The sequence below is a fragment of the Triticum dicoccoides genome, chromosome 2A (genome assembly GCF_002162155.2).
Source record: "Triticum dicoccoides isolate Atlit2015 ecotype Zavitan chromosome 2A, WEW_v2.0, whole genome shotgun sequence".
Lineage (NCBI taxonomy): Eukaryota > Viridiplantae > Streptophyta > Magnoliopsida > Poales > Poaceae > Triticum > Triticum dicoccoides.
The window spans coordinates 433,080,155-433,096,437 of NC_041382.1; the positions used below are offsets into that span (position 1 = coordinate 433,080,155).

General features: G+C 43.7%; 1 protein-coding gene across 1 annotated transcript; it reads right to left on the bottom strand.

Annotated features, from left to right (window-relative positions):
* Window positions 1-873: 873 nt before the first annotated feature.
* Window positions 874-8,696, bottom strand: LOC119354802 (mitotic checkpoint serine/threonine-protein kinase BUB1-like). Its single transcript, XM_037621544.1, has 14 exons — window positions 8,313-8,696; window positions 7,603-7,762; window positions 7,351-7,508; window positions 7,163-7,256; window positions 5,221-5,331; window positions 5,054-5,141; window positions 4,731-4,834; window positions 4,579-4,650; window positions 4,372-4,461; window positions 4,065-4,222; window positions 1,748-1,802; window positions 1,530-1,664; window positions 1,317-1,438; window positions 874-1,224 (listed from the first exon to the last, which is right to left on the bottom strand). Exons 1-14 carry the CDS (start codon window positions 8,432-8,434, stop codon window positions 1,035-1,037), a joined length of 1,659 nt encoding a protein of 552 aa, XP_037477441.1. The 5' UTR covers window positions 8,435-8,696; the 3' UTR covers window positions 874-1,034.
* Between the last annotated feature and the right edge of the window lie 7,587 nt (window positions 8,697-16,283).

Sequence of the window (16,283 nt, forward strand, 5' to 3'; positions counted from 1 at the left end):
ATAATGGAACCGTTTGCATGTAACAATCTGAAATGTGCTATTAAATTGATTGCCAAAAATACTGAAAAATTGCTGTAAACTCTCAAGTAGTTCAAACCTAGTACTAGTCCGGGTCCATCTTACATCGATCTTGTTGTATATACAGGTACAGGCCTAACCGGGTCCAAGTAGGTCTGCTTACAAGTCTGACGCCGAGGACCAAAGCTAGGTGCATGGCAGTTGGAAACCGGCCAAGATAGTGCAAGACCCAAGACAGATCCCTGCACCAAATCCAGGGCCTCGACCTGACAAACGCTGGATATTATGTCGCCCCAGAACGCTGCACCGTGGGCAGCAGCAAGCGCAGGCAGGGACCAGGGCACTCACTCAGATCCTGCATGCGATGCGCCCAAACATTATGCTATGGCTATGTGCTATGAGCGGGCAAAACTGCACCACGGATCGAGCCATCGTCCAATAACAACAAGACATACATGCACATCTCTATCTCCCCCCGTCTCCATCTAAGAGATCGGTGACATCGACACGAACGCCGCGAGGACACACAGCCCCAGTGGCTGGCCATACGCCAAGACACGCACAGTGAAGCGTTGGCTCAAATATATCGCTCAGATCAGATGGGTGGGCAGCCCATGTCCTCGCCACAAGATGAAAGTGACAATACCGTTGAGCGAACGTTGATGGTCCTAGCGAAAACGTGACATGTCTAACAGGACTGATTAGCCCCATTAGCCTAGCCAAAGAGGCCCTTTGACTTTGGTTGGGCACTGTTGGTTCGTGACAGCAACCACTCATCCGTTGCGTCTCATCTCGTTTGTCCTACCTGTACGCATATCTAGGACGGTAACTATTTGGTTCTCACCGGGACACATCTTGAGTGTGACGCGCAGTAGTACTAGTTAGACCATGACACGGGCGTGTATTTTCATTTTCAGATGATACAACAAGGCCACGAGATGTGGCAAGATACATACATAGGGAGGTAGAAGAGTAGATAAATATCGCAGAGGCATTCTGGCGACGAAATGCACACCTCAGGATGAGCACAGGGAGGCCTTCTGCTTTGTCAGCAGCTGGTTCAGCTTGACCAGCAGCTGATAGTTGCTGCACATGTAATCCTGGAACGATCTCCGGAGGCTCCGGAGGTCGCCTACGTGGTTCCCGTTGGAGCCCGGGTTCAGCAGCGTGGTGAAGAGCTGCTTCCACAGCGCAATGTTCCAGTACCTGTTCATCAGAGGACAAACAGGTGGAGGGGTTATCTTCTCACTCTGGGCATCACTTTTGCAAGCAAAATCAAGAGCTCGCGGCAGCACAACCTTTTAAATGACAATTTCGGTTGGTACATGTAGCTTCCACCTGTTCCGGCCACCTTAACGATGCTCATCTCTTCCCCGTGCAGCATCATGTGTGCAACCACGCACAGACCAAAAGTGTCAACCTGCAAGACAGGAAACCAAATCGATGTTGCACATTGTTCCTTTCTGTGATGATGGCTAGTAAGGTTGTGAGTAACTTTGAAGGGTACAGACTTGATATGTCCAGCTTCTCTCTTCTTGCATTTCGATACAACTGAACCCTGAGGTTCCACAATCCCCAAGGAACTCCGTGCCGGCTGGGAAGAGATTCACATCAATGCCACGGCCCCAGTCAATAAGACACAGCCCCTGGAATGGACGTTGTTTCATAATAAGCAACACAAAGCCTTCACATACCTCTAAATCAAGATACTTTGAATTCAAATGCTAACCTGATTCTGCCCGCTTCTCGTTTCGCTCCTGAAGGTATCGTCTGTGATCTCTTCACTTTATGGGCCACAGGTGAGAGGAAAACTCATGTTAAATTTAAACGAGTTGACAAGTGCTACAAACTGAACTAGCAACTTCGGGAAAATAAGTTGAGAAGCAAGCAATGCATGTTTACTTTCTTCAAAGAGCACGCATGAAATGGTCTGGGTGAGCTTTAACACATATTAGATTTTTATTATTCTTAAAACAAGAACCAGCTTCAGTGATGGTGTTTGATATGATCTTCTAATAACCAAAACAGAATCCGTACAATCAAATGTTCAACAATAAGAAAGACAAAATATCAGAACATCAACGTCTCAGCAAAAGCATGGAGCGTGAAAATACAGATTCCAAACACACTTTTAAGTAAAATAAACAGAGTCGGGAATCATCCTAGATCTTTGCACCCACCAAACCCAACATCTGGGGCCAACAAATCGACCTCTTATCTACCTTCATGCTTGCTCTTATGACCAACCATTTCAAATATTTCCAAACAAAGTTATGGTTCTTAGATGCAATAACATCTGGCATAATTCTAATCAGTTAGGAGACATTTGTAAGCTCGGAACACACATTTACAGAAAAGTCACAACATCACCTAAGGTGTTTTAAAACGATTTGACAAACTCGGAAAACCTGACTATTAGATGTCTCTAGTCACTTGTGCACACTACAGGTGGTTGATCAGTGCAATCTTTCGTACTGTGACAGATTCAAACAGGCTGGGAGAACTCCGTTCTGTGAACACGGGATACCATCACCCACAAAAACAAGAATACAGGATCTGCCTGAAATATATACTATCTCCGTCAAGAAATGCAAGTCATCCAATTGAAAGGACATCTACACGCCCTAAGTGGATTTTTGGTAATTAAGGAGCTAATATGTGTGCCAAGTACATGAGCAGGTCTTGAGGCCCCACAAAGTGAAAAGAAGGTCCTTTGTCGCTACAAAGGCCCAAAGCCTCACACAACCATCCTTGGGTGATAATCCAGGCCAGGAGGCAGGAATGTCCAGACGCAGTAGCTAGTGAGCAAGGAGGCCAAAGACTTTCCAGGCGCTCTTCAGGGTCGCCCAATTGCCGGCTCAGAATATGTGGGGTATTAGCACGTATATTGGCGGAGCTAGATAGGTACTTGGGTGTACAAATGTACATTCATCTCTGCAAGAAGGTTGACTACCTATGCATACACACATATGGATCAAATAAATTAAAAATTATAGTAAAATGGTGATTTTTAAGGAAATATGTACACCCATTGTCTGGATACTGGCTCCGCCACTGAGCACGTATACCCGAATGTGTAACCGGACTCGAAAATATCCGGAGGTGCATTGTTACTGGGCCAGGCAGTTCCGAATGTTTTGTTGCCAGGATTCTGTGTGAGTGCCATGTCACCAGACAGTTTGAATTTGAAGGATACCTTAGGACGAGAGTAGATTTGAGAGATTTTTGAAATTTCACATGTACACAGAGCTAGAGCATCGTGTACCAAGCATTCACCACCCCCATTTCCCTTGGAGTTTGCAGACTCCTAGGCACCAGCAGTCACCTGGGGGCATCCAACGTGTGGATTCGCCAAAAAGACTTTGTGATGGCTGGAGATCGCCTCAAGATCATCCGCTAATGGTTGAGCTTAGAGCCTTAGACACTGCCCAAGGCTCAAGGAGAAGAAGGTTAGGTCTTTGTTGTTGAAGGGACTTGGTGTCCAGGCCTCTCCAACGAAGACGTACAATACCCCCAAGGATTCGCACTCCAGGAACCAAATCCTCGTGTCCAGGTCCTTTGGTTGATTTACTTTACCTTCATATCTTGTTTTTTGTGCTTGCCAAGCTTATCATCCTGTGTTCGTAGAATTGCTAAGTTGATTGCACCATATAGGTTATTCCAAATAGAGAACCTTTACATTTCCCCCCGCAAAAAAAGAGAACCTTTACATTTCAGCAATAATGTGACAAGGTTGAATTAGGAATAAATTTTCTTAGTTGCCTTTCACCCCTCCCCCCTCTAGATGAGGCATTTGAGCCTTCCCCTAGGATGCGAGCAGTCAACTCTTTGGAACTTTTACCAGCAGTATGAAAAGGTACATAGTTTGACCACGCAAAAAAGGTTGAGTAACTCCTCGAATGTGGTAAGTTGGTTAGTTACCTTGGATAGCAGACAAGCATATTGTCAGGTTTGAAATCACCATGGATGCAGTATGAAAAGGTACATAGTTTGACCACGCAAAAAAGGTTGAGTAACTCCTCGAATGTGGTAAGTTGGTTAGTTACCTTGGATAGCAGACAAGCATATTGTCAGGTTTGAAATCACCATGGATTATGCCAACACTATGTAGAGTTTCAAGTATGTGCAACATCTCTATAGTGTAATATATGCACAAAACTTCATCCATGTGCTGACCAACAACTAAATGGGAATTTATAGCGTCCTGCAAAAGGTATGTACTGTAAGCTATCACATTTAGCAACATGGATTAGCTAGAGAGATATCTGGGCAACAACAGATACAATCCTGATATATAAAGTTGTTCTTTCGAGCAGGTTTTGAAAGAGCTTTCTTCACATGCGAAGGAATTACCAGAAGAGTTCCATATGGCAGGAAATTGCAAACTAGCACACTGACGTCAGCAAAGACATGCACTTCATGTGCATAGCCATAGCTTGGTCTCTGGAAAGAAAAATATTTGACATGTGAACATCGTTATAATTTACCAACTACTAACGACCTGGTGGTCTTAACAGAAATTATTTTTAGAGAGTGATTCTTAGAACAGAGATTATTCACCTGAATATCAGATATCCGCATATCAAGCTGGCGGTACATGTAAAATTCCCAAGGAAATGCAGGCTTTTGAACCTGCAAACAAGCACTAGGGTTTAAAATCAGAATCAAGTGTAAAAGGCAGGTTTTACTAAGACAACTGAAACATGTTTCACCTTCAAAGCAACTATTTCTTCCGTGTTACCATCAACACTAGCTTTGTATAATTTAGCAAAAGCACCAGTACCAGAAGAACCTTTGATGTGATATTTCCTGCCACCTTGGTGCAACAAAAGGTATCATTATTAAACTCTGATATCAGTTACATGAATCGGCTTCTCGAAATCGCAGAACAGAGAGATATTTCTGTGAGAACATTATGTAGTTATGTTCTGATTGAGACATGAGAGCATTTCTCATCAAGTAGCCAAACTAGGACACTATTGTGGAGTGTACAACATTGTCAAAGGTTGTAAGAGAAAATAACTAGAGTTTATACCTAACTCGACGACTTTATTTTTTAAAGCATTATGTGAGGAAGTTAGGGGCACCTTTCCTGAGTAGATCTTGTTGCTCTTATGATAGCCCTGTCAAGGATTTCAGTGGCACACAAAGATGAGAGCCAGGCAAAACACTAGTGAACCACACAAAGCAAATTTAACTTACTGTTAACTTCTTGAGGCCACCATTAATTTTCGTTAGCAAATTGCTCATGGTAGAATCTGACCATGGATCAACCACACTAAACTCCCTTTTTTGTATTTTAGATGGTTTGGGCTACAAGGCAAGAACAAACAAAATTGGAACGACAAACAATTAATTATCCACCAGGATGTTAGGCACTAGGTGACCATATCGATGAAATGATGCTATTTAAAATAATGGACAAAGTGGGAAAATTGTATTAGATAGAATAAGGTGCATAGTCTACCACAAATGACAGGATAAAACATTTTCAATAAGTTTTAGAAATAAAACTCAAGCTAATCATCATTGCTGCAAGTGGAAATAGATGCTGTGAATATATACAAGCCAGCATAGAGAAATAAATAAAATAGATACCAATCTGTCAGCCTCCAAGTTACACTCGACTATGAACTATCAAGTGACAAACAGGCACAATCATACATAAATGGGCTAAGTAAATACATGCTGGAAGGAGACAAATCACAAGCACTGGAATGTACAAATCATATTCATGTCCTATCATTTTATAACCAAGTAACCATTCTGTGGGAAAGTAACTGTTTAATCACAAAAAAACATATAAGAAACTGCAAAACAAACCCTTCTGTGCTTGTATATGATGTACAGGGTTGACAGAATACAAATGAAGTAAAGGGCTAACTCAAGTAATATTAGGTTTTTCCAGAAAGCTAGCCCACTAGTGGCTGAGCCTATAAGGTCGATGGGGAAAATAATCAAATAATCCTCAAAGCAGCTTGAGTTTGAGTTATCGCAACAAATAAGCAGCTACACCATTATAAACCCCAAAACTGCACCTAAAGATTTTACCGTTTCAGCTTCCCTCTAGAAGGGAGCTCATATTAAGAGTTAAGGCCAACTATTCAGTATTCAAGAAAAAACTACATTCCACCTTTAGTTTGTATTGCTAGAAACTGGAGCCTGTAGGACGCTAACATCAGTCCCAATGGTCGTCTCTTATTACCTGTATTTCTATTACTTAGATTCTCATCATCCCAATGCACTGTATCTTACATAGGCTAAGTATTTATTATAGTAGCTCCCACTTTTATTAAGATTACACAAGTCTAATTGGAGGATGAGTATGAGATTAAATTATCTATGTATTGGATTATGTGTAGAGATATGTAGTATATAAGATAAGAGACGGCTTCTTCCTCTCTCTCACTAATTCTGCGCCACATAAACAAAAATCTGATGTGGAGGGCTACGAGACGGTACCAAGGTGGAGCACTGGGAGAGACCAAAGCTTAAGCTATGCTGAACAAGACTTCTATAATTATATCATAATCTTCAGAAAAACATAGCATATCGAATTATGGAAGACCAGTAGCTAAACCCACGTAAGGAAAAAGTTACACGATAAGGAAAAACTTTGTACTAAACCAGCGACAAGTAATATGGATCGGAGGGAGTAGCGTATCCCGATTATCTCTCTTATGTAGTAAATAAAAGTCTATATGAACTCGATAAAGTTCTTCATTGTAGAAAGCTATTTCAGATTCAATTAATTATCATAGATATGGGATGTAAGGCACGAACAACAATGATTATGCAATTGTAATCTTTTCTAGGTGGAACGCATATTTTCCAACATGTGTTTGCTGAACAGTAATGAGAAAATCTATCAGCCTAGTCATCATCATATCTCAACTACAACATGGGGCGAATATCAATCCAGTTCCTTGCTTCTTCCCGCACCTCCAGTCTCAAAAAAAGTTGTATATCTCAAATACTACCGAATACAACATGACAATTAGATAGGAAACCCGTGACTATTTGACAGCAATACAAAAATCAGAAAGCGCAATGCTTAATATATAGCCTACTAAAACGCCATATATTTAGGTACGGAGGGAGTACATGATAGCAATATTTCGACTCAGCCATGTGGCTTTCATACCTGTGCATCCTCATCAGATTCTTCTACAATACCCTCCAATTGTTTTAAGAAGTTGATATGCATCTTCTTCAAATGATCAAGGGGCTCGGCTTTTCTGGTTAAACCACAGACTATAATTTGCCATCACATCAACATGATAACCATCATTTTGTAGCTGAACACGAAGGAAAAATATTATCGACTCTAACCTGGAAATACCAATCCCATAGACCTTATCAGCCTCGAGCGCTCTCCCCTGAGCACACAGAAACAGTGCATATGATTCATAGAGCAGTGCATCCTCTAAGAACATTCTTTTATCCTCCAAATGTGTATACACCTTGTCAAAATCAGAAACTGCATCCCCCTAAAATAGCAAAATATCAGGAAATTAAGGAATGAGGATAAAAAAAAGCAGAAAGATAACATCAGCATTGGCATTTTAAAAGCAATTAAGTTACATAGAGGATCCAGATCTTCAGGAGCCGGGGGTCAGTGGAGTACTGGTAATCGTCCCCATACTTATCAATGCACTCTGTGACATAAATCTTGAGCTGTTCAAGTGCTGCATGATAACATTCTGGGTGTGCCCTGATCTCATCAATGGCCTTCTTGATAGACCTGAATATGAACACAGAATCGGACATAAGAAAATAGCACACATCATAGAGGCGTCCACAGGCAGGACGTCACCAGATAAAACACATCACATTTATATGCACAAAATTTGATACTGAACGATGACTGAAGCATATGCACATCAGCTGCATGAATACCGATTGTAAGTTAAGAAACCCATCTATTCAAATTGCCCATAAATTTAACTCCGAAACGGGGAGCAGTAGCCCATATACATACAAATGAGTTCATAAGTACAAACCGGAGGCGAGAATCACACTATTATATGCTTAAACCTTACGCACTGCAATAAATTTGAGCCGGAATCAACCTATAAGTGTATCTCGACTCAACCAACTATATAAGTACGAAAAGAAAAAGCACCTAAGCAGTTAGGAGGAGCAAATTGAAGCGCATCTCCATACACAAAACCGAGGCGAAACCTCAGATACACACACGCACACAGCGGAGGCGAAATCGCGCGAAGATGTAAGCAAGCAGGTCTAGGCAGAAGCAAATTTGCAGGTAGAGAGGTAGATCTCGAAGGCGCTACCTGAGGTACGGGAGGATGGGGTCGGACGGCGGCGACGCCTCCCGCGAAACCCTAGGAGTGGATCTCTGGAGCGGACTGAAGGGGGCTGCCCCCGCGCACGGCGTGCGCTCGATCAGAACCATCCCCGGCGGCGGAACTGAACGGGGAATGGGGAGAGCGACAAAGCGGAGCGGCGGAGAAGAATGGGGAAGATTTTGTTTGAATTTTGAGAGCGCACAACTTTTTTTTTCTTTGAGGGAATTGAGAGCGGGAGCGCCTTCAGGGCATCTCCAATGCAGGGGTGCCTACGTGGACCCTCACGTCAAAATAAAAAAAGAAATTATGACGAAGCACCGGTGTAGGAGTCTAGACTTACAACACACGAGCGCTAGCTTGAGCGCTTATCTAATTTATTTTCATTTCGGGTGACCGTGTGAAGCGCCGGTCTCTCCAACACACGCAACAAAGTGTTGATGCCAACCATCCAACTGGACAAGCCACCAGCTAGGTAGCCCAGTCCTCGCTCACTCAGCTCACCCAGCTCTCTCTTCTCGAACTGTCCACGCCCCTCCCAACACCACTAGTGTCATATATGTTCATATCCACCATCAGTCGAGGACCCCAGGATGTGGATGCCACAGGTTCGATCCACTGCTCGGGGGCACACACTTAAAAACAATGATATCCACTACTAGCGGTAGGTTTTTAGGTGAATCTCCTAATAGAAAATGCTATCAATACAAGAAATCTTTTGGTCTCTCTGGCGAGATCAACCATCTCTTGTCAGATCCAGCGAACCGGACGAGACCTCTAGGCCGACTTCCCACATCCTCAGATGTCGTCCACGGCGAACGGCAGCGCGCAGGCAAAGGAGGCAGCAGCCCGCATTTTCCTCCATGGACACGGGGCGGGGGAGCTAGCGGCGAGGCCGGCGGATAGGAAGAGGGCGGTGCGCTAGTGGACAAGGCAGCGGCGCGACTCGTGGCGACGCTGACGGGCGGGAAGGAGAAGGGAGCCGTCGAGCAGAGGAGGCAACAGTCACGCCTTCCCCCATGGGAACAAGGCTGGAGGTGTGTTAGAATTAATGGGCTAGGCCCATAGCAATTTCTGAAATCTCAAAGCCCATGTGTAAAATGGCAAGTGGTGGTGCTAAGTTTAGTCCCACCTTGGAAGTTGAAGAAGAGTTGGACCTCTTTATATAGTGGGTTTTCTCCACCACTCTAAGTGGTGTGTGAGAAGAGAAAGGGAAAACCACACGCGCGCGCTTGCCTCGCCTTGCCTCGCCGGGCCGGGCCGGGCGCCGCCATCGTAGTCTACTCCATCCCAAACGCCGGCGTGCATCGGCGTGTGGGAGAGCAGGTCTCCGGAACCGTTCGTCTTTGCAATCCCGCACCGGAAGAGGACGAATTAGGTTTTTGGGAAGCGCTGTGCGCGACTGCTCAAATTCGTCATCACGGGTCGTCTTCCGTCCAAGTCGGGCGGTGCTACTCATCGCCGTCAGCAGCAGATCGTTGCCAACATCGTCATCAACACTGTCGCACCCATAATAGCTAACGATCAGTACGTCCAACATCGTCATCAACACTGTCGCACCCATAAAAGCGTTGTTATGCATGTCTTGCTGTTCTTCTAGTTTGCTAGATTATTGCATGCTAGTATCTTTTCTAGTCATGAATTATTTACTGGAATTAATCATGAACTTGCCTAATATTCCAACAATCCAAAAACCTAATTATAGGCAATTTCCTGAGTTAACTATGGCTGGATTCGCTGATGCACTGAGGCCGGATAAGTTTACCGGTGTGCACTTTAAGAGGTGGCAGGTGAAGACCACGCTCTGGCTTACTGCTCTGAAAGTTTTCCACGCTAGTGTTGGTGCTCCAGAGGGAATGACCGACGAAGATCGGAGAAAATTCCAGGAAGCCAATACTATGTTTGTGGGATGCATTCTGAGTGTTCTTGCTGACCGTCTGTGTGATGTGTACATGCACATAAACGACGGAAAAATTCTGTGAGATGCGATGAATGCAAAATTCGGTGCAACAGATGCAGGCAGTGAATTGTACATCATGGAGAGTTTTCATGACTACAAGATGGTGAATGACCGTTCTGTGGTTGAACAAGCTCATGAGATACAGTGCATTGTGAAGGAACTTGAACTCCTTAAATGTGTTCTACCCGACAAATTCGTGGCTGGGTGCATGATTGCAAAGTTGCCTCCTTCATGGAGGAATTTCGCCACAACTCTGAAGCATAAGAGACATGAGATATCAGTTGAAAATCTGATTGCATCTCTTGATGTTGAAGAAAAAGCTCGGGCTAAAGATACCACTGAAAAAAGAGGTGAGGTTCAGCCTACTGCTAACATGGTGCAGAGGTACCCACAGAACAAGAACAAAGGGAAGAACAAATATGTTTCCAACAAGCCTACCAAGACTACTACCTTCAAGAAGAAGAAGTTCAACAAGGCTGAGCTAGAGTGCTACGCCTGTGGGAAGCCTGGACACTTTTCCAAGGAATGCCCTGAACGTGCAGACCGCAGAGGGAAAACAAGCTCCAAGACTGTCAACATGGTGACCGCTAGCAATACTGATGGGTATGGTAATTTACCTATTGTGCTTTTAGTATTTCAATCATCTTCGTGGTGGATTGATTCGGGTGCTAACGTTCATGTGTGTGCTGACATCTCCCTGTTTACTTCTTATCAGGTCGCAAGGGATTCTTCCGTCCTAATGGGGAATGAGTCACATGCTTCTGTTCGTGGCATTGGCATGGTGGATCTGAAGTTTACTTCGGGAAAGATCGTGCAACTAAGGAACGTGCAGCATGTCCCTACTATGAATAAGAATCTAGTTAGCGGCTCCCTTCTATGTCAAGATGGTTTTAAGATAGTTTTAGAGTCCAATAAAGTAATCGTGTCAAGATTTGGACAATTTATAGGAAAAGGCTATGAGTGCGGAGGCTTGTTCCGCTTTTCTCTTTCAGATTTTTGCAATAAGTCAATAAACCAAATTTGTGCTAGTGTTAATGATGATGCAAGTATTTGGCACTCTCGTTTATGTCATATTAATTTTGGTTTAATGTCTCGGCTATCCAGCATGAGTTTAATTCCGAACTTTACAGTTGCCAAAGGTTCTAAGTGCCATAGTTGTGTGCAATCTAAGCAACCTCGAAAGCCTCATAAGGCTGCCGAGGAGAGAAACTTGGCACCTCTAGAACTCATACATTCTGATCTTTGTGAGATGAATGGTGTGTTGACAAAAGGTGGAAAAAGATATTGCATGACTTTGATTGATGATGCGACTAGATTTTGCTATGTTTATTTGTTGCAAACTAAAGATGAAGCATTAGACTACTTTAAAATCTATAAAGCTGAAGTTGAAAATCAACTAGAGAGAAAGATCAAGCGTCTTAGGTCCGATCGTGGTGGAGAGTATTTTCCAAAAGTTTTTGATGAATTTTGTGAGGAACATGGTATTATTCATGAGAGGACGCCTCCCTATTCACCTCAATCAAATGGAGTGGCCGAGAGGAAAAACCGCACATTGACTGACTTGGTGAATGCCATGTTAGACACTGCTGGTTTATCTAAGGCATGGTGGGGCGAGGCTCTATTGACTTCATGTCACGTCCTGAATAGAGTTCCCAACAATAATAAAGAGAAAACCCCTTATGAGGAGTGGGTTGGGAGAAAACCATCATTTTCTTATTTGCGCACTTGGGGATGTTTGGCAAAGGTCAATATTCCTATTCCTAAGAAACGCAAACTTGGACCAAAGACAGTGGATTGTGTCTTTCTAGGGTATGCTCAACGGAGCATTGCTTATAGGTTTTTAGTGGTAAAATCTGAAGTACTTGATATGCATGTTGATACTATAATGGAATCTCGTGATGCAACATTTTTTGAGAACATATTTCCTATGAAAGATATGCATAGCATTGCTAGATTTTCTTCTGAGATAATTCCTGAATCTAGTACAACTGATGAATATTTCGAACAATCACATGAGGAAGTCCTTGAGAAGGATAACAATGAAGTTCCTAGAAGGAACAAGAGACAAAGGATTGCAAAATCCTTTGGTGATGATTTCATTGTATACCTTGTGGACGACACACCCAAGACGATTGCAGAAGCATATGCATCTCCGGATGTAGATGATTGGAAAGAAGCTGTTCATAATGAGATGGACTCAATTCTTTCTAATGGAACTTGGGAACTAACTGATAGACCATATGGTTGTAAACCTGTGGGCTGTAAGTGGGTGTTCAAAAAGAAGCTAAAGCCTGATGGTACTATTGATAAGTACAAGGCGCGGCTAGTGGCCAAGGGCTACACTCAGAAAGAAGGCGAAGATTACTTTGACACCTATTCACCCGTTGCTAGAATGACCACCATTCGAGTGTTACTTTCCTTGGCTGCCTCTTATGGTCTTATCATTCATCAAATGAATGTAAAGACAACTTTTCTCAATGGAGAGTTGGAAGAGGAGATCTATATGGATCAGCCTGACGGGTTTGTGGTAAAGGGTGAAGAGAGAAAGGTGTGCAAGTTGTTAAAATCTTTGTATGGTCTGAAACAGGCACCTAAGCAATGGCATGAGAAGTTTGAAAGAACTTTGACTTCTGCAGGATTTGTCATTAACGAGGCTGATAGGTGTGTTTACTATCGCCATGGTGGGAGCAATAGTGTCATATTATGTTTGTATGTGGACGACATACTGATCTTTGGTACAAACATTAATGCAATTAATGAGGTCATCTTTTCTATCAAAAAGTTTTGACATGAAAGATCTGGGAGAAGCCGATGTAATTCTAAACATCAAACTTATTAAGGATGAGAGTGGGATTACATTAACGCAATCTCACTATGTTGAGAAGGTCTTGAACCGATTCGGTTTTATGGATAGCAAGCCTTCTCCAACACCTTATGATCTCAGCGTGACACTCAGAAAGAACAAGAAAGAAACGAGAGATCAATTAAGATACTCTCAAATTGTCGGTTCACTCATGTACTTAGCTAGCACTACAAGATCAGATATCTCTTTTGCTGTGAGCAAACTGAGTAGGTTCATGTCCAACCCGGGTGATGATCATTGGCATGCACTAGAAAGGTTCTTGCGCTATCTGAGAGGTACTATGAGTTACGGAATTACTTATTCAGGGCATCTTGCTGTGCTAGAAGGATATAGTGATTCAAATTGGATTTCCGATGTTGATGTACTTTACGCAACAAGTTGGTATGTATTTACTCATGGTGGTGGCGCAGTGTCATGGAGGTCTTATAAGCAAACCATATTGACGAGGTCAACTATGGAAGCAGAATTAACTGCTTTGGACACAGCTACTGTTGAGGCAGAATGGCTGCGCGAGCTCTTGATGGACTTGCCAGTTGTTGAAAAACCTGTACCGGCTATTCTTATGAATTGTGATAACCAAACGGTTATCGCTAAAGTGAACAATTCTAAAGATAATGCAAAGTCATCAAGACACGTGAAAAGACGTTTGAAGTCTGTTAGGAAGTTGAGAAACTCTGGAGTAATAACTGTTACGTATATACAAACAGACAAAAACCTGGCAGATCCCTTTACAAAGGGACTATCACGAAATGTGATAGATATTGCATCGAGGGAGATGGGTATGAGACCCATAGATGTTACACCATAGTAGTAACCCAACCTTTGTGATCGGAGATCCCATGAATTAGGATCTGGGAAGAACAAGCTATTGGTTAACTGAGGAGAGTAATAACTTATGATCGTCTCCAAGTGAAGATGCAAAACTCTCAGAGCTGTAAGGCTCAGATCTGTAAGGCAGGTTGGCAACATGCCTTAATGTGGTTCTATTGGCTATAATTAGCAAAGATGTTGTCCTACAGAGCAGTCTTGAAACAACACACCTATATGAGTTTTGACTGTAAAATGTCGCAGTCTATGAGATTTGGGTGATCTCTAGTAAACTCACGAAGATACCAGGGAGTATGACGTATAAGCTCCAAACCGCGGGGTAGCCTACTAGCGGTCAGGTACTGGTTAAGACTTTGAGTGAAACCTGTTCACACAAAACTAGCAATTCAAGGCATAGTCCATTGTCAAGTTGTGAATGGATGTAGCTTAAAGTTCTAGGCAGAAGTTCAACTTAACAGTCTCTGCTAAAACACTGGTATATTAAACAAGTGGTGAGAGAAGGCAAATCTCTAAATGGGTATTTGAGATCTGGTGGGGGATTGTTAGAATTAATGGGGTAGGCCCATAGCAATTTCTGAAATCTCAAAGCCCATGTGTAAAATGGCAAGTGGTGGTGCTAAGTTTAGTCCCACCCTGGAAGTTGAAGAAGAGTTGGACCTCTTTATATAGTGGGTTCTCTCCACCACTCTAAGTGGTGTGTGAGAAGAGAAAGGGAAAACCACACGCGCGCGCTCGCTCGCCTCGCCTCGCCTGGCCGGGGTGGGGCGGGGCGGGGCGGGGCGGGGCGGGGCAGGGCGAGGCGAGGCGAGGCGAGGCGGCGCGTACATGCGACATGCGCGTGAATGGTCCGCCGAAATCCGGTCCGTCTCCTTGCAGGAGCGCAGCTTCCTTTTGCCGTTTTATTTTTTATGTCTTGGCAGACAAGTTTTTGATTTCTTGTCCGGTAAGTATACGAATTAGAAACCGAGTCGGTTTGGGATTATGGTCGCGACACAATACCGCCTCTGGTCCTAATATATATACAGCTACCGGCTGCGGCCAGAGACATAACGAAAAACACCTATGGTTTTGCCTCATCTCACAACTTGCGCCGCCATTGTAGTCTACTCCATCCCAAACGCCGGCGTGCATCGGCGCGTGGGAGAGCAGGTCTCCGGAACCGTTCGTCTTTGCGATCCTGCACCGGGAGAGGACGAATTAGGTTTTTGGGAAGCGCTGTGCGCGACTGCTCAAATTCGTCATCACGGGTCGTCTTCCGTCCAAGTCGGGCGGTGCTACTCATCGTCGTATTCATCGCCGTCAGCAGCAGATCGTTGCCAACATCGTCATCAACACTGTCGCACCCATAATAGCTAACGATCAGTACGTCCAACATTCTTTGTTCATGTCTGTTTCTACAGCTATTGTTACGTGCTTGCTGCTGTTATGCATGTCTTGCTGTTCTTCTAGTTTGCTAGATTATTGCATGCTAGTATCTTTTCTAGTCATGAATTATTTACTGGAATTAATCATGAACTTGCCTAATATTCCAACAAGGTGCTCGTGGAGAGGTTGGCGAACGGGGAGGTGGGAGGAGGCAGCGGCGCACGAAAGCGATGTGTATAGGATGAACAAGCTCACCTGGCATCTCAATCAGGTACGGTGTCGAGGTACAATCCCTGGTGAATTGATAAAAGTGTTGTTGAGATGTACACATGAAACAATGGTGATCTGTGTGTGCCATGTTCTTCCTAAATCGATGAAACAATACTTCTATGAAGGAAATTTCAGTTATAATATGTGGTGATCAACAGTTTGGCATCTATAATACCTAAATAGTTCATCCCTACTATCCTAGTTCTTTTAACATGCAAGCTATCCACCTCATCAGTTATGCCACATCATCATTTTTCTTCCAATCATCACCAACCTATATGGCCACATTGTAAGTTGTATTATCTATATTTCCCCTCGATGAAGACCGATCACCTTAAATGACCCACGCATCAAGGACGCCTCTCCCTCGATTGTGGCTCTGCGGCCGTATGGTCTTCGTCAGATGTCTCCTCGGTTTCACCAACCGTTGATTTTTCTCCGCACTAGTCTCTTCCTATTAAGCTCCACGCCGGCACTCTGCCTTCTCTGACTAATGGTCTCCTCCATCAACGCACTTTCCTTCCATCTCAACAGCAAGCTTTGTGTGAAGGAACATGCCACTGAATGCGCGTGCTCGGGCGTGGAGTCGTCGAGGTTGAGCGCCTGAGGAGTAGTTACATTCTGTCGAGTCACGAACGGTGGAGCATCCAACAAAGGATGAGGCATCCAGTGG

Coding starts and splice junctions, on each gene's coding strand:
- LOC119354802 (XM_037621544.1), bottom strand. CDS start 8,434: ATGGTTCTGATCGAGCGCACGCCGTGCGCGGGGGCAGCCCCCTTCAGT. Junction 5,142..5,220: donor GTGGCCTCAAGAAGTTAACA/GTAAGTTAAATT, acceptor AATCCTTGACAG/GGCTATCATAAGAGCAACAA. Junction 1,803..4,064: donor ATGCTTGTCTGCTATCCAAG/GTAACTAACCAA, acceptor TGGCCCATAAAG/TGAAGAGATCACAGACGATA.